At 41.0% G+C, this 24,413-nt stretch overlaps 1 protein-coding gene across 4 annotated transcripts in view; it reads left to right on the top strand.

Annotated features, from left to right (window-relative positions):
* Nucleotides 1–24,413, top strand: part of TANGO6 (transport and golgi organization 6 homolog) — a 1,856,125-nt gene that overhangs the window by 344,603 nt on the left and 1,487,109 nt on the right. For all 4 annotated transcript variants that reach the window (XM_044082029.1, XM_044082030.1, XM_044082027.1 and 1 more), the window contains exon 7: nucleotides 24,081–24,163. In XM_044082029.1, coding sequence (XP_043937964.1) covers nucleotides 24,081–24,163 — 83 coding nt within the window. The remainder of the gene's footprint in view (nucleotides 1–24,080; nucleotides 24,164–24,413) is intronic.

Here is a 24,413-nt window from a genome sequence, read left to right as displayed (position 1 = left end):
CACGCTTCTGCTTCATCTAAGAAGCGCAAGGACAAAACAGTGAAGTCTAGGGTGAGGAACCGCAGTCCCGGACGCCGGTTCTTTAGAAGGCTCAGGGAGCCAGAGGTTTTGCCAGGAGTCTCTATGGAGTCTCAGGCAGATACTTTACTGTTACAGGATGTGCCCTCTCAGGAGGTAGGCCAGGCTGAGGGGGCTTCTCAGGTAACTGTTCTTCCCTCTCTTCCCAAGGTAGTTAGGCCCTCTCCTTCTGTTGCCAAAGCTTCTTTTAGAGGAAGGCCAAGTTCAGCTTCTGTAGGGGCTTCTCCTAGCATTTCGGCTCTGTGCCTAAGAAACATATGCTTCAAATGGCAGAAGATTTGATTACTCTGATTAGAGGTTCTATGCCCCCACCTGATAAGAGGCCTAGGGTGGAACAGGAGTTTGATAGTTTTGAACAGTGTTCACAGGCTTCAGAGTCTTCTGTGGAAGACTTGCAAGAGTTTCCTACTTATTCTGATTCTGATGTGGATGATTCCACTCCTTCAGCTTCTCCTCCTGAGGATTTTTCATTTTCAGAGACTCTTCACTCCATGAGGGAGCACTTTAAATGGGAAGGCCAAGATTACTCTGACTCCAGAAAAGGCTTAGGGAATTTTGTTTTGCCCCAGCATAGGCCCTTAGCTATTCCTCCTGTGTTGAATGTGGTGGAGGATGTTTCAGAGGCTTCTCTGAACCCTGATTCCTTTTGCCCTTTCCTTTTTTGGGTCTTTTTTTTAAAAGGGGCCCCTGATAAAAGGTTAAATTTTTTTTTTTAAAAAAAAAAAAGGGGGGGGAAAAAAACCTTCCCCCTTAAAGGGGGAAATTTGTTTAAGGAAAAAAAAAAAAATCCTTTTTTAAAAAGGGGGGCCCAAAAAAAACTGTTTCCCCAGGGGGCCTAAAGGTGGTTTAAAAAGCTTTTTCTGGGTTTTTGGGGGGGTTTTTTAAACAATGGCCATCATATCCAGAGGTTTTATTTGAATTTATATTTCATTTTTACCACTGTTTTCATTGTTTGTAAGAAGGAAGGAATAGGTTGTGAGCGAGGGTTTACTTTGATTTATATTTTGTTGTTTTACCTTTAAATTTTCACTGCTGGTTGTTAGAGAGGGATACGTTTTAGACAGGCAATATGTAGCCATCCAAAGGGAGCCTAGTCAACTATAAATTCCACAGAGAATTTTTTTTGCAACAGGACAATCAGAGTTTATCTAGCAAGCCTATCTTTGTGACCTATTGATCTTTACTGTTAAAGAAGTGTGACTGCTTCTAGCGATAGTGAGTAGAAGCTACTGAATGTAAAATACAATGTAAATGTAAATACACTCTGCATGTAAAGGAATTACAGCCTTTGTATGACTTTTCAGAACATGCAGTCAGAACAACAACTTTACTGTACTTACTTTTTGTATTTACCCCAGTTGTATATTACTTGTGTGATTTTCTCATAGAAGTTTATTTCAAAGTTCTCTTTGAATTCTGTGGTTACTTGTTCTATTCTTGTACAATTTTTTGTTTTGGAAGCTGAATATAGATTCCGTAAATTAGTATGCCATTAAAGCACAAATGTCTTGTGGGTGTAATAAATACTAAGCATATTTAAAGGTAACACCTGATGACACTGGTGACCTGTGTTCCTCATGTCAAAAAAGTTAGATGGTTTGCTTAACATTATTGAAGTAAATCTAGACTTGATGATGATGATTGCACTTGTGTAATTGGCACGGCATGGAGAACTGTTGTTTCATATATTAGTGACTGGACTGATGAGATAAATAATGTTAAGGTAAAGAACAAATAGAACAGATTTAGGGAAAAGGATTTGTCTATTGTCTATAAAGATCATTCAACCCTGTGAAACAAGACAATGCTCCTGACAACTTTGGAATTTTAGGTGCAAGTGTCCTGCAATCTGAGGATTCAGCACATTTAAAAGGAAATAAAAAAGGAAGACATTCACAACAAATAACAAAGGGAAAGAAAAAGAGGAAGCGGTAAATGGAAAGTAGAGAGTCACGTACATTTTCCAAAAGAGAAGTTGGAAAAAGAGGCGAGGGAAAGGTGAAAGGGAAAGAAGTCTAGAATTGAACCTAGAAGGATTGGTGAACATTAAAAGAGAGACGGACTTTGACAACATGGCTCAAGCTGTGGAAATACAAACCAGCTGGATACGAATTGTATACTTGTAGTTGTAATATCCACTGAAAACAATTAGGGATTAGTAGGAACTAATAATAATTGTAATACCCAGTGAAAACAATTGGGATTAATAAGACTAATAATAATTGTAATACCCAGTGAAAACAGTGGGATTAGTAAGACTAATAATAATTGTAATACCCAGTGAAAACAGTGGGATTAATAAGACTAATAATAATTGTAATACCCAGTGAAAACAGTGGGATTAGTGGACTAATAATAATTGTAATACCCAGTGAAAACTGTGGGATTAATAAGACTAATAATAATTGTAATACCCAGTGAAAACAGTGGGATTAGTAAGACTAATAATAATTGTAATACCCAGTGAAAACAGTGGGATTAATAAGACTAATAATAATTGTATTACCCAGTGAAAACAGTGGGATTAATAAGACCAATAATAATTGTAATACAGTGAAAACAGTGGGATTAATAAGACTAATAATAATTGTAATACCCAGTGAAAACAGTGGGATTAATAAGACTAATAATAATTGTAATACCCAGTGAAAACAATGGGATTAATAAGACTAATAATAATTGTAATACCCAGTGAAAACAATGGGATTAATAAGACTAATAATAATTGTAATACCCAGTGAAAACATAGGATTAATAAGACTAATAATAAAAACAGTGGGATTAATAAGACTAATAATAATTGTAATACCCAGTGAAAACAGTGGGATTATCGACTAATAATAAAACAGTGGGATTAATAAGACTAATAATAATTGTAATACCCAGTAGAAACAGTGGGATTAATAAGACTAATAATAATTATAATACAGTGAAAACAGTGGGATTAATGAGACTAATAATAATTGTAATGCCAGTGAAAACAGTGGGATTAATGAGACTAATAATTGTAATACCCAGTGAAAACAGTGGGATTAATAAGACTAATAATAATTGTAATACCCAGTGAAAACAGTGGGATTAGTAAGACTAATAATAATTGTAATACCCAGTGAAAACTGTGGGATTAATAAGACTAATAATAATTGTAATACCCAGTGAAAACAGTGGGATTAATAAGACTAATAATAATTGTAATACCCAGTGAAAACAGTGGGATTAATAAGACTAATAATAAAACAGTGGGATTAATAAGACTAATAATAATTGAAAACAGTGGGATTAATAAGACTAATAATAATTGTAATACCCGAAAACAGTGGGATTAATAAGACTAATAATAATTGTAATACCAGTGAAAACAGTGGGATTAATGAGACTAATAATAATTGTAATACCCAGTGAAACAGTGGGATTAATAAGACTAATAATAATTGTAATACCCAGTGAAACTGTGGGATTAATAAGACTAATAATAATTGTAATACCCAGTGAAAACTGTGGGATTAATAAGACTAATAATAATTAAACAGTGGGATTAATAAGACTAATAATAAAACAGTGGGATTAATAAGACTAATAATAAACTGTGTGGGATTAATATAATAATAAAAACTGTGAGATTAATAAGACTAATAATAATTGTAATACCAGTGAAAACTGTGGGATTAATAAGACTAATAATAATTGGGATTAATAAGACTAATAATAATTGTAATACCCAGTGAAAACAGTGGGATTAATAAGACTAATGGTGATAATAATAATAGCTTCATCTGTGTTTACTTGGCTAACAACCACAAGGGCCTTTTAAGCCTAGCCATGCATCCCAAATCTCTGGCAAGTTTTGATACCCTAGATAAGTGTAAGCATGGGAGAAGAACCAATTACAGTTACCTGTGTCCATTAGAGACATAGGTGCCAAACCAGGGATATGAATTTTCAGTTTCCCTTTAAATTGTCCAAGTTGCACTTGAATTGGGTTAGGGAGGAACTCTGCTTCTCATGGATTGGGAGCCCTCTCCATAGATGTGATAGTCTCTGGGATAGATACCTATCTCTCCAGCAGGTCCTGTTTATATCACAGGCAAGGTTTAAGTCTTTAGAACAGGTAATTTGGTGCACTTTGTTTTGCAGATATGTGCGAGGTCCATCAGAGTGGGGTCTAACAATGCCCTGTATTCCAGGCATAGATCTCCCCTCAAAAGCCTGTAGGAGACAGAATACAGGGATAAGGCCTTAAGGCAGTCCATAGGACATTATATACTCTATATTATTTTAGTGGGAACCTCTGTGGAAATTCCAGTTGTTAGATATGCCTTGCTAGGCACATACCAAAGAGGGCATTGTACTCAATGACGGTCTGATGAATGAAATACAGTGAAACAGTGACTTCCTTGGACTTAGAGGCCATACCTTGATTTATAAGTTGCAGCATAGAATGATTTCATCACCACTGTAGATACAATGATGACCAAAGAATAAATTACTGTCTGATCATTCTTTTGTAACAATTGATAGGGCAGATATTACTGTGTTCAAAGTTGAAGATTCTTCAGATCTGGTCAGGAAAAAATATTCTTGTAATTGACGAATGAATTATTAGAGGAACTGATGCTTACATTTGCAGAGAAGGTAATGAACACTGAATAGTGTTACGCTTGCCAGGAGCAAAAACAGAAGATGTGAGACAAGCCTTGGAACACCTTAATGTAAGGAAGTATGGATCTCTCTTTATTCATGTTGGTAAAAATGACCTCATCCATAAAGACTGTCTGACTGTTAGTATGGCACTAACAGCCCTCTTAGATAATATAGCTTGTACTGGTATAGGGGCGTATTTTCACAAATCTCATATAGAAATGATAGTCAGGTCAGCGTGAATCCACACCTTCACTAAATGCTATAAACTAGACTTTTCTGTAGGTCCTGGGTGGCTTTAGCGTAGGCTGTTCTGTCTGGCACGGTGGATTCTGTTGCTTCTCTTCTTCTCTTTCCAGCTCTGGGAATTGCCCATCTGTAATGAATGTTTAGGAGCTAGCACAGTTCTGTAAAAACTTACCAGAACAGTACATGTCCTACTGATCACTTTTGCAGGATTCCTTCCCTCCCTCCTTACCCCCTTCTACTGTTCTCTTCCTACTCACACAAACACACAAATATATTCACACATACTCCCAGTTTGTTGCATCACTCCTGAGGGGGGGTACTTTCCTGTTCAGGCTAATGTGAGAGTGTTCAATCTCGCCGTTTGTTCTTACACATGGGTTCGGAGCTGATCCTCGGCTCCGTGTCGGCCGCTTGCAAGCTCTGCATCGAGAAGAAGCTCAAGATCACCTAATACCCACAATCCCCCTCTGCCTTTACCTCAGATCTAGTTTGCAGCTGCAGCATTAGCATCACTGGGTCGAGCTCGAGCACCTGAGATAAGATTAAGAATTTTTTCTTGTATTTTTTCTTGGTACTTTATTATATAAAGTTATTTAGTGATATTTTGTGTGTGTGTGGTAAGGTTAAGGGAATCTCGGTACCGTTAAGTTGCTAAAACTTAGAGTTCTCTTCGGGGCCTACCACCCCTTCTTGGATTTGACAACCGGATTGACTATCATTACTGGATTTGACATTTTACGGACTTGACTATTTTACTGGATTTGACTTTTCTCTCTTTTATAGTGACATGTCTGAAAAGGCTAAATCGGGGTTTAAGCATTGCCAATGTGGGCAAAAAATGTCAGTAACTGACAATCATAGTTCCTGCGTCTACTGTCTTGGCCCTCTCCATCTGCAAGAAGACTGCTCTATTTGTCATTCTTTCAGTGGGAGGGTCATGACAGATAGGCGCAGGAAACTAATGGATAGAGGTTTGTTAAAACCTTCCTTTCAGGAGGCTCTGGATGCTTCTGACCAGGCATCCAAGTCCTCGAAGGAATCGAAGACATTGGAGCCCAAGTCATCGGCTCTGAGCTCTTCGGCTAAAGTTAGATCACCGGTTCCACAGACTTCGGGGCCGAGTGTTCAACTGTTGTCAGTTTCCGAGCCTCGAGTCTTGGAACCGGTGATGGAGCTCCCTCCCCCGACACTGTTGAGGTCGGCTCCGTCTTCGGTTCCTTCGACCCGTTCTTCTAAGCCCCTCTCCGACATCGATGTGGACCGTGTGGTGCAGAAATTATTGGAACATACGGCCCTATCCAAACTTATCTCGGTTTCCACCCAATTGGTGTCGAAACTTGAAGGCCTTCCATTATCTCCATCCCTTCCTCCTCCGAGACCTGTCCAGTCTTTGGGCGGAAGAGGTTGATCTACTGATTGTGGAGCCCTTGGTGCCAGAACCGTCCTTTTCTCGGTCGGCTCCGTTCACCTCGACTCCGTCGGATCCGGTACCGGAGTCTCGGAGCCGACGATCCATCCTTGGTTCCGGGGCCGAGAGTCGAACCGACGTTTCAGTTCCGACTCTTCCTCTCGGGGCCTCGGCACGGATCGATTCGGCTCCTTCCTCGGGTTCGATGCCTTGATTGCCTGTTTGGGGATTCTTCCCATTTCTTGAACCGGGAGATTCCTCGACTCGGGACCCAGGGGCATTCGATCTCATGAGGAAGGTGTTGTCTACAACAACCACATCAGTAGAAGTAGCCTCTCCTCCCCATAAAGGACCGTTATCTTCCTCTGCACCAACGGCCACATCCAAGCGTCGAGCACCGGTGTCTCAGCCACCCCTGGAGGGTGCCCCCTCTTCCTCGGAAGCTTCTTGGATGCTCCCCGAAGAAGTCCCTAGGAAAAGATTGTGTAAGAGGAGACACTTAGATTCTCCACAAGAATCTTTGACATCCGATACTGACTTGGATGAGTCAGAAGGGTCCCCAAAGTCACCTTCAGAAGATGTCTCCTTTTCTGACATCTTGGAGATCCTGAAGCAGAGGTGATTGGCAGTCCCTTCCCCTTCTGAGGATGAGTCAGTCTTGCTGAAGGCATTGGTGCTCGCCCTTCCTCCTCCTGGGTCACTCCGCCCTTCGATGAGTTAATGGAGTTGATTGCTCAAAGGGCGTGGGAGACACCTGACACGGTGGAACCAGTCCCTAGGAAGCCTAATAAGTACATCACTGCACCCCAAGACAAGGCTTACCTCACAAAGGAGTTCCAGTGGGCGCCATGGTGGTGGCAGCCACGAAAAGGAGATGTCGGAATCTTCCTCATCTGTCCATCCGCCTAACAAAGATTCTAGGACTATGGACAGATACGGGAAGCGCATTTTAGTTCAGCGGCTTTTCTATCGATCCTGAACTATCTGACCCATTTTACACGTTTACAGAGGGATCTAATCAAAGAGCTGGGAGATACCCTCCAGGGTACTACAGATGCTGCGGTCTCAGGGAAAGTTACAGCACATCTAAATACCCTTACATCCATTGTTAACTCATCCATGAGGCTGATATACGCCGAAGGATCGAGTAGGGCAGCAGCTTCAGCGATTGCTCTTGAGGCAATCCTGGATGCGCTTATGTTCATTGAAGCCTTCAAGTCTTCCTTTACTAACGCCCATTTGATGGTGCCACTCTCTTTGGCCCCAAAGTAAAGGAGACCCTTACCGGTGTGAACAGGAGGGAAAGACTCTGTCTGCTGTCGGAGTCCATTTTCCACCTTCCAGACCGTACCCCAAAGGGCAACGTGGTGGGAAAATGTGGTTTAGAAAACCCCAAGGATCTTTCCCAGGCACACAGGGTGATGCCCCCTCTAGAGGCAGAGGAGGGGGCAGAGGTGGAAGACGCCGCCCTGGCGGCAGAGGTCCAAAACCAAGGTGACAGGGATACCCCTCCTGGAAAACCTTTCCAGCACTCCTGAGAGGAGGCCCGACTGTCCTGCTCTGGAGGCAGTCGGGGGTCGCTTAGCTTTATACCCTCAGGCCTGGCAAAACATTACTACAGACAACTGGGTAAAAAGCGTTGTTACCAGAGGTTACAGAATACCATTCCTATCCACCCCCATTCCAAAGAGAAAACTCCCAGATGTACCGCCCCATCTGAGAGACCCAGCAGCTATAGAAATTTCAAAGCTGCTAGAAAAAAGAGTCATCCAACCAGTGCCAGCGGACCAAATAGGATTCGGAACTTACTCAAGGTTCTTTTTAGTTCCAAAGAAGACAGGGGACTGGAGGCCGATTCTGGACCTAAGCAACCTCAACACCTTTGTCAAGAAAGAAAAGTTCCGAATGGTCACGCTTCAATCGATCCTTCCATTCCTACAGAAGGACGACTGGATGTGCTCAATAGATCTGAAGGACGCATACTACCACATCAAAATGGCCAGGGCGTCCAGGGATCATTTGCGCTTCTGGCTGGGAGCCAGTCACTACCAGTTTCGAGCCCTGCCCTTTGGTCTGACCTCAGCCCCCAGGGTTTTCACCAAATGCATGGCAGTGGTAGCGTTTCATCTGAGACGCCTAGGATTCCAGGTGTTTCCGTATCTGGACGACTGGCTCCTGTCTGCCACCACCCGGCGTCAACTGATACAGGCCAGGGATTACACTCTACAACTTTGTATTCACCTCGAATTTCCGTAAATTTGAAAAATCTTTACTACAGCCATCACAGCATATCTTATTCATAGGAGCGGAATTAGATACGCATCATTTAATTCTAAGGCTTCCTCCAGAAAGGATAGTCACACTTCAAAGCCACATTTCTCTCCTTCTGTCATCCAAAAAATCCCCAGCAAAGCTGGTTCTAAAGGTCTTGGGTCTCATGGCAGCTTCTCTCATTGCGATACCATTGGGAAGACTGCACATGAGAGTTCTACAATGGCTACTGTTTGCACAATGGTCGTTCCAACAGCTACCTCTGACACACGAAATTCTGATTACAAACACATGCAAATCACACCTAGCTTGGTGGCTTCAGACTTGCAACCTTTCCAGCGGAAGACCATTTGTGCTACCCACGTCAGCGGCGATAACCACGGACGCTTCCCTGATAGGGTGGGGGGGCATCTTTCAGGGACAGACAGTCCAAGGCGAATGGACCAATTTGGAGTACAATCTGCACATCAATGTTCTGGAGTTGAGGGCAGTGTTTTTAGCGTTGCAACACTTTGCTCCCCTTCTTCCTCTAGGGACTATTGCAGTTCAGACAGACAACATGTCTGTAGTCTGGTACATAAACAAGCAAGGGGAACCAGGTCTTATCAACTATGCAGAGAGGCCATGAGAATTTGGCAATGGGCGGAGTCCACGGGTCGCTTTCTGATCGCAACGCACATCCCGGGGTCATCCAGCGTCATAGCCGACAGGCTGAGCAGAGCAATCCTGTTGCCTCACGAGTGGTCCCTCAAACAGTCAATTGCGAAGATATTTCGTAAGTGGGGCCAGCCTTCCTGCGATCTTTGCGTCTCCAATGAACGCCAAATGCAGGAGCTACTTTGCCCTATTACTCCCTCCAGGGAAGTCCCCAGGGACGCGCTGGTGCACGATTGGCCCCGGGTCTCCTGTATGCTTTTCCTCCCTTTCCCCTGATTGCAAAGTTTCTGCAGAAAGCCAACAACCTTCAGAGGACGATAATCCTCATTGCCCCATTCTGGCCTCGTCAAATTTGGTTCCCTTTCTATTGAAACACCGCATTCGGGGACCTTGGATTCTGGACCCAGAGCCAGATCTACTGACTCACTCGTCAGGAGTTCCTCACCCATCTCTCGAATCACTCCATCTAGCAGCTTGGCTGCTCCGCTTCCCTTTCTAGCCAGGTCTGATTCCCTTACACCGGCAGTTCAGAATATATTAGTGGCTTCTCATAAAGCTTCCACTACAAAAACCTACACCAGTAAATGGAAGCGTTTCGTCTTCTGGGCTAATTCACATCATTTGGACCCAGTTATAGCCCCGTTAAACAAGATCTTGGAGTTTTTGACAGAATTGTTCCATGAAGGAGCTTCTCCTGCCACTTTAAGAGTGCAATTGGCTGCCATTTCAAACTTTCATGTGGAAGAATGTGTGCCTGTTATGGCTCACAGACTTTGTAAGGCTTTTTTAAAAGGATCCTTTCATATTAGACCACCAGTTAGAACTCCTACATCACCTTGGAATCTGAACCTCTTACTTTCTAAATTGATGTTGCCCCCTTTTGAGCCAGCCTCAGTTTGCCCATTGAAGTTTTTATCGTGGAAGACTCTCTTCCTGGTGGCCATTACATCCGCTAGGCGAGTGTCTGAGCTTCAGGCTCTTTCTATTAAACACCCTTATTTGATTTTCCACTCTGACAGAGTATCCCTTCGCACTAATCCATCCTTTCTCCCCAAAGTTTGCTCTACTAATAATATTAATCAGTCCATTGAATTGCCCACCTTTTTCAAAAATCACTCTAATAAGTTAGAGTATATGTTGCACAAATTGGATGTCCATAGACAACTCAGGTTTTATTTGGATAGAACAAAAGATCACAGGAAATCTGATCAACTATTTGTAGCCTTTGCTGACAGCAGGAAAGGTGTAGCAGTTACTAAACGAACTCTTTCCAAATGGCTAACTGATTGTATCACATACGTTTATGAGGTTTCTAATCAAACCTTATCGGTCAAACCTAAAGGACATTCTACGAGATCAGTGTCTACATCCTTGGCTCACGCAGCTCGCTTACCATTAGACACGATTTGTGCGGCTGCTACTTGGGCTAAACCGCATACATTTATCTCTCATTACAAAGTGGACAGGGTTTCTAGGGATAGGGCAACCTTTGGTTCCACTGTGCTCAAGAACGTTCTCCCGTGAGTTCCTCAGGAGCATGGAGCTAGGGACGCTACCCATGTGTAAGAACAAACAGCGAGATTGAACACTCTCACATATAGAAGTTATGTCCTTACCATAACGTTCCATGTGGAGTGTTCATCTCGCCTTTGTTCTTACATTCCCACCCTCCCACCCTCAGGAAGAACGTTCAATTTGGTGCCTGGTCTGGAGTATTCTCCTTCTGCATTTGCAGTAGTTGTATTTGTATGATACTCTTGTGTATATATATATATGTATGTATATATGTATATAGATGATCCTTTGATTGTGTACATTTTGGTATGAGTGTGTTCTCTATGGCTGCTGGTTTGCTTGCAAACTAGATCTGAGGTAAAGGCAGAGGGGGATTGTGGGTATTAGGTGATCTCGAGCTTCTTCTCGATGCAGAGCTTGCAAGCGGCCGACACGGAGCCAAGGATCGGCTCCGAACCCATGTGTAAGAACAAAGGCGAGATGAACACTCCACATGGAACGTTATGGTAAGGACATAACTTCTATTTCCTTTCCTAACTGACCAGTCTTCTGTTTCAGTTGTCTTCAGGCCGCTGGCTTGGAGATAGTCTGAGAATATCACTCATATGTCCATATATATCTATATCTATATCTATATCTATATCTATATCTATATCTATATATATATATCTACAGCAATGAGTTAAAGTCATCATCTGTATATACGACCTTGGGAAGGTAAAGCTTTGGTACCCTGGATGCACATCAGCAGATGTGAACCTATCTGTTATGAATACTGCATCAGAGATCAGTAGGATATCTACTGTGTAGGTTCTTACACAACCACTTCATTTTTACATTCTGTATGTTTGTGTGTAAATAATAAGTGTGTGTGTGTGTGTGTGTGTGTGCGGTGTATAATATATATATATATATATATATATATATATATATATATATATATATATATACGTATATACAAATATATATATGTATATGTGTGTGTGTGTACACACACACACTTATAATGGTCTACTTCAGATCGTCAAAACCCCACATAATCGAAGACTGTATCGTTGAGATGACAATTTCAAAAACCCATTTCAACGAACCACTGCAACAATGAAGATATTCCTAGGGTAAGAAACAACTTACACAAAACGTAACAAAAAGCGCACCATCCCTAACCCACCCCCCAACTAAATATACCAACTCAAAGATCGCACTACAGTTGTGAAAGGGACAAAGTTCCCCTTGTTGGACACCAGGTTACTTACCCTGGGAAGATCTTCGTTGTGGTGGTTTGCTGAAATGGGTTTTCAGTATTGTTGTTTCAACTATGTAGTCTTTGATTATGTGGGGTATTGACTATCTGAAGGCGACCCATATATATATGTATATATATATATATATGTGTGTGTGTGTGTGTGTGTGTATATATATATATATATATATATATATATATGGGTCTATATGACTTGGTCGACAGTTCATATGATCGACTGTTTATTTGGTCGACAGTTCATTTGATCGACAAGCATTTGCCCCCTTCCCCAATGTTGTGTGACCCTGGAGTTGATATATATAGTTAGGGGGGTGTGGGGGGCACAGCCCACCACATTAGTGTGGGGCAAAGCCCCCCACCTAAAATGCTTGTCGATCAAATGAACTGTCGACCAAATAAACAGTCGATCATATGAACTGTCGACCAAATCATATATATATATATATATATATATATATATATATATATATATATGTGTGTGTATACGTATATATATATATATATATGAATATTTATTTATTGACATTTGATTATTAGGAAAGCCCGACTGGATACAAGCCCATTTTCACTGGAGGCCTGGGGAGAAAAGCTCCAAATTATTATGAAACATTTTAAGAACAGTAATAATTTTGCGATCTTCAAAAATAAAACAAAAACATCTGCAGTTTTAATGCTGTAAAAGTAAAAGCATTGGTTAAGAATCGATACAAGGTGTATGACAATCATTTAATATTTAAAGAAAATTTAGATAGTTTGTAGAGGAATTAAAGGTATGTTAGTGTATTGCAAATAGGAACTGCAATGTGAAGTCAGGGAAAAACAGGCTTATGGTAAATTTAGAGAGAAAGTCAGAGAAGAGAATTGGAGAGCAGTAAGGAAATAAGTGAAGAAGGGAGAGTAAGGAGGTATAAGGAATGAAAAGGTACGCGTTCACATTTAGGGATATAATTTATCCTGGTTTTGAGCAAGAACAAAGCCAGGTTTTAGCTGGGAAGTCTTTCAGATTGGTTTTGAAAGATGGGAAGGTGGGTATAGACCTGATGGATACAGGTAAGGTGTTTCAGGACTTAGCTACCTTGTACGATTACAGACAATCCCCAGCAGGTTTGATAGGTTTATAGACAGGAGTTTTTGGTCACTGAATCACAGAGACCGACTAGGAACATAGTTTTGTTGAATGTTTTTTAGTGCTGGGCAAGCAGTTGGATGCTGGATAATTTTGTTTGTGGTATGTTGTGTATATGGTAGGTGATGTGGAAGTTCTAACCAGTTTAGGCTTTTTAGAACTATGCAGTGGTGGGTTCTGAAAGGGATATTTGCTGCAAATGTAGCAACTTTGTGTGATGCACACACACACACATATCCATATATATATATGTGTGCGTGTGTGTACCTGCGTTTTAAATGTCCTTTTGTGACTTATCGGAAATGGTAGATTTGAAGTATATTTTAGGTGTTCATTTACGTTAGATTAAAATGTTTGATATTTATGAATATTGACAAAAATAAAGCTTTAAGTGTGCCTCAGTTAAGGATGAATGAAATGTTGTAAGATGCATTTGTTCATGCGTGAAATAAACTGGTTCTCTACTAGCTAGGATTTATCAAAGAATCTAAAATTGGCTTTAGCCGAATTCTGAAAAGTATGTACAGTATGAAAAAAATAACATGTTCTGTAGTCCTATTTCACCTTCATTCTTGCATATGGGATCGGAGCCTATCCTCGACTCCAACTCGGCCTATTTACAAGCTGGAAGTCTTCTGGTTGGCTCGTGGCTAGGTAGGTATCCCATGGTGCACCAGTAGAATCCCCAGATCTCATTTGTCGCATCGATGAGTTTGGTTGTGCTGCTCCTCTGCTCTGGCTAAGTTTTTCAAATTTATTCAAAGTTTATTGAAAATTTTTGGATTATTCTCCTGTCTTACCTTTCATAGTGTTATATAACATTCTCTAGTCATAGTTAGTGTAGTTTGCAAGTTAGAATAGTTAGCGTTTATTAGTGCGCCATTTGTGTGCAATTTCTTTTATTACATTAATTACATTAATTACATTACCATTTTCGTGCTCTGCCCTTTGGTCTCACCACAGCCCCCAGGGTGTTCACCAAGTGTATGGCGGTAGTGACAGCTCACCTGAGATGTCGAGGATTCCAGGTGTTTCCGTATCTGGATGATTGCCTGTTGACCACCCCCACCAGGCATTTGCTTCTTCAGACCAGGGATGCTTCTATTCAGCTTTGTACCCAGTTGGGAATTTCTATAAATTGGGAAAAATTTGCCTTATTGCCCTCTCAATCTATGATTTTTATAGGCGCAGACATACACAGTAGAGATGTGGCTCGTCTTCCTCTAGAAAGGGCACAGAATCTGGTTCTTCAAATTCAGTGTCTTCTCCCCTTATGAAAGGTCAAAGCCAAGACTATTCTGCAGCTTCTAGGGACCATGGCTTCCACCTTATTACTAGTGCCACTAGCCAGACTACACATGAGGATTCTTCAGTGGCTCTTGCCTTCCAGTGGTCCTTTCAGCACCTACCATTATCTCATCACATACTGCTGACAGTCTCTTGCAAGAAGGACCTCATTTGGTGGACTCTATCCAATCAGTTAACCACGGGCACTCCATTTGTTCCTCACCAACCCATTGCCACTGTGACCACGGATACCTCACAGATAGGGTGGGGGGGGGCATTATCTAGGCAGGACTGTCCATGGCACATGGCAAGATCACGAGGCTCACCTGCATATCAGCATTCTAGAGATGAGGGTGGTGCTCCTGGCGTTGCAAGCACTTCATGACTTTTGCCTCTGGGGACTATTGCAATACAATCAGACAACATGTCGGTAGTATGGTATATCAACAAACAGGGTGGAACCAGATCTTACCCACTCTGTCGAGAGGCCATTCGAGCTTGGAAAAGGGTGATATCTTCCCAGCGTTTTCTGGTGGCAACACACATTCCAGGGACAACCAACGTGATAGCTGACAAGCTCAGCCGGGCAATCCTGATGCCTCACGAATGGTCTCTGAAACAGGAAATAGCGGAGCAGATTTTCTGCAGATGGAGATGGCCTTGCTGCGATCTCTTTGCCAGCCTGATCAATGCCAAATGCAGCAGCTATTTTTCCTTCATCCTCCCTCCGGGGGAGTCACCAAGAGACTCACTCGTTCACGATTGGTCCCATAGTCTCCTTTATTCTTTTCCTCCCTTTCCTCTCATAAGTTATTCAGAAAGCGAAATGGCTGGAAAGCAAACTGATCCTCGTTGCTCCTTACTGGCTTTATCAGGTTTGGTTCCCCTTTCTCGGGCCTCTTCTCCTAGACGATCCTTGGATTCTGGACCCAGTTCCAGATGTCTTGACTCACGTCAGGCTCGCTTCATCCCTCCTTACACACCCTCAATTTGATGGTGTGGCTGCTCCAGTTCCATCCCTAGTCAGGCTTCACGACTTCTCACCCTCAGTGACTCATATCCTTACGTCCTCTCATAAACCTTCTACTAGGAGACTATATTCCAGTAAATGGAGGAAATTCTCTATCTGGTTGGAGAAAAAGAATGTTGACCCTTATACCACCTCCATTCCAGTGGTTTTGGAATTCCTGTCTGAGCTTTTCCACCAGGCATCTGTGGCTGCCACTGTCAGGGTTCAATTGGCAGTGATTTCAAATTTTCATCTAGGCTTTCAAGATTCTAATCTTATGTTACATAGGCTGTGCAAATCTTTCCTTAAAGGTGCCACTTTAAGACCCCCCTTTCAAGAACATGTTGCTTCATGGGATTTAAATTTTGTGTTATCCAGATTGACTTCTCTGCCCTTTGAGCCTTCTCGTTCTTCCCCTTTGAAATTCCTGTCCTGGAAGACTTTGTTTCTGGTGGCTATCACTATGGCCAGACGGGTGTCAGAGTTGCAAGCATTGTCTGTTAAACCCCCTTATCTGATTTTTTACAAAGACAGAGTATCTCTTCATACTAATCCTTCCTTTTTCCCCAAGGTTTGTTCCCATGCCACTTTGAATCAATCCATAGAACACCTGGTGGTCTTTCCAAGTCATTCCAACGCAGCTAAATACAGGTTTCATCAGCTGGATGTCCATAGACAATTATGTTTTTATTTGCACCGGACTAAGGAAATCAGGAAGTCAGATCAGTTTTACTTCCTTCTCCGAATCCAGGTCAGGTTTACCAATTTCCAAAGTAACACTCTCAAATTAGATTTCTAGCTGTATAGCTTACGTTTACAACTCTGAGGGTAGACCTTTACCCTTTAAAATCAAGGCTCATTCTACAAGATCTCAGTCTACCTCTACAGCCTTTGAAGCTAGGGTCCCACTTGATAATATTTGTGCAGCAGCAACTTGGGCTACCCCTCACACATTTATTACTCGTTACAAATTGGATTTGACCTCCAGGGGTAGAGCATCCTTTGGTTCCACGGTACTCAGGAGTATTTTTCCTTGAGCCACCCAAGAATAAGGCTCTAGGGACGCTGTCCCATATGTAAGAATGAAGGCGAGATAGGACTACAGAACATAAAGAAGTTATGTACTCACATAATGTTCCATGTTTGTAGTCCATCTCGCCCTTCATTCTTACAAACCCACCTCCCTACCCCCGTCCTGGAAGTACCTGGAGACACAAAAATATTGTTATCATTATTCACTGGAGACCCTTTAGTATCGGCTTCTTTCTGTAGGTTTATTATTCTCCTAGTTAGAAGCAAACAAGATCTGGGGATTGTACTGGTGCACCATGGGATACCTACCTAGCCACAAGCCAACCAGAAGACTTCCAGCTTGTAAATAGGCTGAGCTGGAACCGAGGACCGTCTCCGATCCCATATGTAAGCATGAAGGGCGCGATGGACTACAGACATGGAACGTTATAGTGAGTACAGAACTTCTTTTTTACAATTGGAATAAATGTTTTAAGAAAAATTGTACAGCTCTTTAGGGTAGTGTATGTTCGAAACAGATAAATTGATTCTGAAAAAAAAAGTGTGACTGATTTAAGTGTTTGCAGGTGAAGAAGAGTATTAAAGTACCATCTGTGTAATGCAGAGGGATGAAAGCCTGGCTGTAAGGAATGACCAGCGAACTGACACTTGGTCTGAGAAGGAAGGCAGCCTGACGTGCTGTGTCTCACAGCCAGTGGGGACTGGTGTTTCCTCATGTAGCAGAGCGCGTGTGATGTGTTAGGCTGCCAGGTGATGCGTAATACTGTCACCACATTTCAGCACAGAAACGCGTGCGAGTCATCAGAATGATGAAGTGAGATTATGCCCTCATCAGGTGACCATGCTGATGTCAGGGCAGCTTAAAGCTCGTTACCCAACATGTATGCCTTGAGAACAGCCTCTCCGGTCAGCTCGTATCCTTTCAGTACTCACTGAAGTGGTCACTGTAACAGTGGAGCAAATGGACTTGGCACCAATGGGCATGGAGGAGAAAAAAGTCTTAAAAGGTGTGAAATCCATCATGGATCAACTATTATTATTATTAGTGAATAAATGATATAGAAGCAAATCCATGTCTTAACTGGTAAAAACATCTTGTTAACACATATAATCTAAATGTGAATGAAAACAATCCTTTTTGACTCCAGTAATGGTTAAAATGATGAAACAAGATAATCCTTTGCTTCCATCATTGAGGAATTCCATGTAAGTTGAAAAATGACCACAGATATGTGGTCACTGACATATTACTCAATTTCAAAGCAGTTCAGAAAAGTCTGTGCAAAATGGGTTAATTTCTTTGAGAAATATATTTTGAATGATTATAATTGTTAATCCCACTTTTTTGGTAGGTGTAGGTAATGGCTCCATGTCTGGAAGAAGTCACACAGCACCTTGGCCATGTAGTTATCAACTTTCTTGGGCAAGATGCGTATTAAAGAAGTTTGTTTCTTGCAAAGCTGTTCCTCTTCCTTCCTTATTCTGAGGCGATGTTACTATCTTAATATCTGATTATCTGGTAGGGACTGTGCACCAGCCATATTAGATGGAAATACATTTAAATTTTAAGGAACCATTAAAAAATGAATTGCATGAATGTAAATGTAGGCATTAAATGAATAACACTTTACTGAGACGAAAGGGGCAATATAAAGATGAACACTCATGAAGCTAAAAGAAAGTTGCTGTAGAAGAAAAATGCCTGAAGTGCAGGAAACTGCTGAGAGGGAACATGCCCTATTCCACACTCATTGTAATTAACTGTGCCAAAAATTGACAGGTCATGTCAAGCTCTGCAGCTCTATTGAAAATAATGTTATACTGATGCATATGGTATGCAGTTTTACAGGAAAAATGAAGACTATTTGAATATTTGTTTGACTTTATGTAGTGAAGTGATAAATTCTTGACTAAGATCCAGAAAATCCAGATTTGACTAGCATCCCATGCACTGGAAGAGTTGATAAGGGAAGAGAGAGGAAGACCGCGCTTATGCCTGCATGATTCGTCTGTGAAGGAGGATGCGGGATCATGGTGTGGCACTTGTGACATCACGATTCACAAGGAAACTGATAACTAGTGTTAGCAAACATTGAGGTGGGCAGCACATTTAGAGGTATAACATCACTGCAGATATGGGGCTGCACTTCCTGCCATGCTTGTGTAGACACCCACTGTAAGCACAGGGAGGGGGCAGTTAAGGCATTTTAACACACACACCACCTTGGCAAGCTGTAGTATGACTTCTTGTCTGACCCCATTAACCTCCTGGCACATGGTGATCCATATCTCTGCGTGATCATATAAGCTTCCTCCAGAGAATGACATTCTTACTGAAAGATCACAGCAAGGCATTGCCATAATGTGTGACAAAACTTGGGGAGTTAGCTAGATAGAGCCTTACATTAACAGATAAACCTCAGCTGAGCAGATAAAGTGCTGTTAAATTGCCGGGAATACCTGGGAACTGTAAGGCACAGGACAGAGAGGGAGCAGTAACTGTTGGAGGTGTTGGGCATGAGAGGTTCAGCCAGCAGGACTGTGTCAGAAAAGACATAGTTCTATACATACTGTTAAGTCAGGGGGGTTACTGGATGTGGTTATCCAACAGCAATTACTCCATTGTGTGTTCTGGAATAGGAGTATGGAATGGGAGTTTAGAAAATAGATTATGGTAAGCTGAGGAACAAGTCTGAGAGGAGTTAGTACACAAAGAACAGACAGGAGGAGAAAACAGACTTTTAAAATTAGTGTGGGTGGAGCACTTGGGGTTGTGGACAAAAGTTTTTGGAAGAAGCAAAAGGAGAAGACCATTGTGGTTATATAGGGATGGAATGTGGGGCTAAAGAGAAGACCATCGTGGTTATATAGGGATGGAATGTGGGGCTAAAGAGCAGACCATCGTGGTTATATAGGGATGGAATGTGGGGCTAAAGAGAAGACCATTGTGGTTATATAGGGATGGAATGTGGGGCTAAAGAGAAGACCATCGTGGTTATATAGGGATGGAGTGTGGGGCTAAAGAGAAGACCATCATGGTTATATAGGGATGGAATGTGGGGCTAAAGAGAAGACCGTCGTGGTTATATAGGGATGGAATGTGGGGCTAAAGAGAAGACCATCGTGGTTATACAGGGATGGAATGTGGGGCTAAAGAGAAGACCATTGTGGTTATGTAGGGATGGAATGTGGGGCTAAAGAGAAGACCATCGTGGTTATATAGGGATGGAATGTGGGGCTAGCAGTCTGAGCAAAATATGTGGTCTATATGGTGAGGAAAGGCAGCCAGGGAGGGAGGAAGTGAAGGAAACAAAAATACAAGAGTAAAAAAAAAGGCAACAAAGGCACATTGAAAGGGCAGGCATGATGGATCAGGAAGGAAAACAAGGTGATGTATGAGTAAACATCAGAAAGGGAGAAGGGGAGAACAGATATTATCAGGCCAAACTGCAGTGGGAATGAGACAGATCACGGAAGAGTGGAGAAAAGCAGAGGAACTGAATGGTGACTTCACAAGGAAGAGCAAGCGAAAGGTGCCAGGTTGGGAGGGAGGTGGGGCAGAGAAGGGACAGCAGTGGACAGACACAGGTATAGAGAGGGAGGAGGGGAAATGGAACTGACTGTTTTAGGGGAGGATAAAGCACAGGACCATTTAGCTTCTGGGGTTCATAGAAATCCAGTCATTGTGCTGGTAGATCCCAGATAGAGATCTTTAGTACAGCACTGGCCAGTATAAAAGTGCCTGAGAAGTGGATGACATAACACTTTTTTCTAAAAGAAGGAGCAATAAAAAACATGGATAACTACAGGGCTGTTAACTTAAGGGCAGTGATAGGGAAGAGTACTGTAGCAATTGAAGGGGTGAAGCAAGTTGTTAGTGGGTATAATCAGTAGGAGCAAGCTGTTAGGAGATGCACTCAGTACCTCAGATGAGTTGCAGATTGGATGCAAGTGCATGCAGCGATGGTATTCACTGAAGCAGCTGCAGCTGATCCTGTGTCTGTTTAAATGAAATGTTTAGTTGTTTATAATCAGTGAGAGAGAGAGTGTGTGCGAGAGTGCGCGCGTATATGTGTGTGCGTGCGTGCGTGTGTGTGTGTGTATGTGTGCGTTTGTCTGTAGGGAGTTCCTTGATGCTTTCATGAGATTGCAGCACAGGTGGAGGGAAGGTATGGATGGTGAGGAGGTAGAATTTTAAAACATTTAAAAGGATAGACTAGATGGGTTTATTTTATCCTGTTAAGCAATTATAGTGTTACATAGGGAGTATGTGTACTAGCTAAAAAATAAATGTCAGAAGTTATTCCTTCACAAGTAAACAAGTAAACAAATTGTGTTTAATTTATTCCTCATTTTTAATTTCTGCAGTTTGTGCAAGTCAGAATTTAAGATGATTAAAATGTCATCTGTAAGTCATGAAAGATTATGTATTTACCTGCTTAGTTAATATTTTAATTTGTTAAAGGTTTCTATGTAAACAACAAAAGAGTGGTGAGGAGTAACCCTGTCTTGAATCTTTAGTTACAGAAAAGGTTTTCACCATTGATTAAGGAAATTTTAAATGAATCAACCACAAAAGTCAGCCAGGCAAAAATAGACTTAACCAAGATAACCACAGATTCTCCCCAAAAACCACAGCATGGAGCAGGAAATCAGCAGAAATGGACACCCGAACATTTAGTATCAATGCTTTATTATAGCAGAGTTAAGCTTCATCCTTCCTAAGTGCAGGACCCTGAATCTTAATATTGTCACCGACATGGATATAAATTCATTGATTGCATTGCCCACATTTATTCATTCTTGGAGAATTAATTATATTTGATTTGATTAGTTTAGATGATGATTCTTATGTTCAGTTTAATTTCAAAATTGCACCCTTTCTTGATGCAGTCATCTAAAATATTACTCAAAGTTTGATCAAAATTTGAAGTAAGGTTATTAATTTGGTAAAATGATTTAAATGTATGCCTTTGTGAAGATTGTGACACTTTTCATGTTGGTAAAACTGAAAGAGAGCAAGTTAAGTGCATTTATGAACACTTTTGTGATATTATAAAAGGTAAATGAAAACAATGAATTATATAAACATTCAAGTTGCACGCCCAGGCCACAAGAATTTTAAATTAGCTATGTTGGAACAAATTCCAGAAAAGCCACAGGGTGGTCCTTAGAAACATTAATTAAATATAGGGAATTGCTGTGGCAGTTTAAGTTGAATGCAGATGTGGTACCTGGTTTGAATGATAATATCTCAGTAAGTAGTCTGCTCAAGTTAAGATCAGCCAAACCTTAGTTTCATAAGTGTATGTAACAGCTTTGAGTATTTTTTAGCAAAAGAAATGTTATCTTTTTACCATTTATAGTTTTTTATGTAATATATTTATTTATATATTGTTCGCTATCCATTTACTATCAAAATAGGGTGCATAAACTAGCATTTTATTTATTTTAAAGACAGGTTGTACATTGTTAAAGAATGGTATTTGGGTTATGGGTTTGATTACATGCTGTTTTAGGATATTTGAATGGTGTTTGGGTACGGGTTTGATTATATGCTGTTTTAGGGTATTTGGTGTTTGGGGTATGGGTTTGATTACATGCTGTTTTAGGATATTTGGTGCTTGGGGTACGAGTTTGATTACATGCTGTTTTAGGATATTTGAATGGTGTTTGTGGTACGGGTTTGATTACATGCTGTTTAGGATATTTGAATGGTGTTTGGGGTACGGGTTTGACTACATGCTGTTTTAGGATATTTGAATGGTGTTTGGGTGATGGGTTTGATTACATGCTGTTTTAGGATATTTGAATGATGTTTGGGGGATGGGTTTGATTACATGCTGTTTTAGGATATTTGAATAGTGTTTGGGGGATGGGTTTGATTACATGCTCTTTTAGGATATTTGAATGGTTTTTGGGGTGCAGGTTTGATTACATGCTGTTTTAGGATATTTGAATGGTGTTTGGGGGATGGGTTTGATTACATGCTGCTTTAGGGTATTTGGTGTTTGGGGTACAGGTTTGATTACATGCTGTTTTAGGATATTTGAATGGTGTTTGGGGTACGGGTTTGATTACATGCTGTTTTAGGATATTTGAATGGTGTTTGGGGTATGGGTTTGATTACATGCTGTTTTATGATATTTGAATGGTGTTTAGGGTATGGGTTTGATTACATGCTGTTTTAGGATATTTGAATGGTGTTTGGGGTACGGGTTTGATTACATGCTGTTTTAGGATATTTGAATGGTGTTTGGGGTACGGGTTTGATTACATGCTGTTTTAGGATATTTGAATGGTGTTTGGGGTACGGGTTTGATTACATGCTGTTTTAGGATATTTGAATGGTGTTTGGGGTACGGGTTTGATTACATGCTATTTTAGGATATTTGTATGGTGTTTGGGGTACGGGTTTGATTTCATGCTGTTTTAGAATATTTGAATGGTGTTTGGGGTATGGGTTTGATTTCATGCTGCTTTAGAATATTTGAATGGTATTTGGGGTACGGGTTTGATTACATGCTGTTTTAAGATATTTGAATGGTGTTTGGGGTATGGGTTTGATTACATGCTGTTTTAGGATATTTGAGTTAGACGGATTGTTTGTATATTCATTAATTTATTTCAAGATTCTATTTGATGATTAACATACATGATTTTACTTTTGTATCTAAATGTGGGATAATATTGATTTATTCAGTTCTGATGAAGTCCTGCACTTAAAGACGAAAGTGCTTAACTCTGTTATAGTAAAGCATTGATATTAACGTTTGGATGTCTGTCGCAGCTGCTTTCATGCTCTTTGCTGTGGTTTTCTGTCAGAATGTGTTGTTATTTTAGGTAAAGTTTAAATATAGCAGTTTATATGGGGCAAATTCAGCTACCTCTGTTGCATGCTTTTCACCCCGGTTGAATACTAGTGGAAGAGCATGGTCTCTGATTTTTTTTATCCATTAGAATAACTTTAATCACCATCTTTCATTTGCCAGTCAGGTTGGAATCTGGATTTTGATTTGAATTTACCTTTGTTGCTGAAGTCCATCATGCAGAGCTCGATGTCATCTTTGCAGGCAGGAGTGATCCCATCTTGTTTTGAGTGACTGGCACACTTGTATTCTTTCTTTTTGTTTACCTTCTTGTTTGGTCTGACGAGTATGTTTATGCATATCGTAAATGGGTTGTGTTAAAATGTATGCATTTTCATTAGGAAGAAAATGTAAATACTACATAAATAACTATATCTGTGGATGAACCAATAATTGTATCCTGTGAAAGAGCCCCTTTAGTATGGGAATGATGCCCTAATTAAGAGGATTGTATTGAATTGTTGGCAGGGATACTTGAGTGACCACCTTGTGTAGTCCCAGCCAACCACTTGCTTCAGAGAACACAACTAGGGACAGGAGTGTTTAAAATGCAAAGAAGGGTAAATGCACGGTAACAAATGATATCTAGGCTGTTACTTAGCCAGCTGTCTGTTTTGTTGTAGGATGATTCAGAACAAATGCTTATTTCTCATGTCACTCTTTTTTGGTGTTTGCAGTAGGCACACAGGAGGAGCTGCACCCTGGGGCTGTCATTGTCGATGAAGCCACCTTGACCCAGTGTATTGAAGACCTCTATAAGGTAGGTGCATCACTATTAAAATTGTGCTATTTGGCACCAATAATCTGGAGGAGGTCGACCTAATCTCATACTGTGTTCACACTGTTATGTTATCCCTTCTATCCTGTACTAGTTTTAAAGACAGATAAGTGAGTCCTTTTCCAACTTGTTTTTACAGAATTTGTGTTGGAAGAGTCCCTGAACTGAGACAAACCCCTTTATTAAAGTAATAATTTTGAGGACATTGAAAGATGACTTTAAAATCTGACAA

The sequence above is a fragment of the Protopterus annectens genome, chromosome 8.part1, assembly GCF_019279795.1.
Source record: "Protopterus annectens isolate FY-2018-M chromosome 8.part1, PAN1.0, whole genome shotgun sequence".
NCBI lineage: Eukaryota > Metazoa > Chordata > Ceratodontiformes > Protopteridae > Protopterus > Protopterus annectens.
The sequence above is the reverse complement of the archived record's forward strand: the minus strand, read 5'-3'. Positions and strand labels throughout refer to the sequence as shown.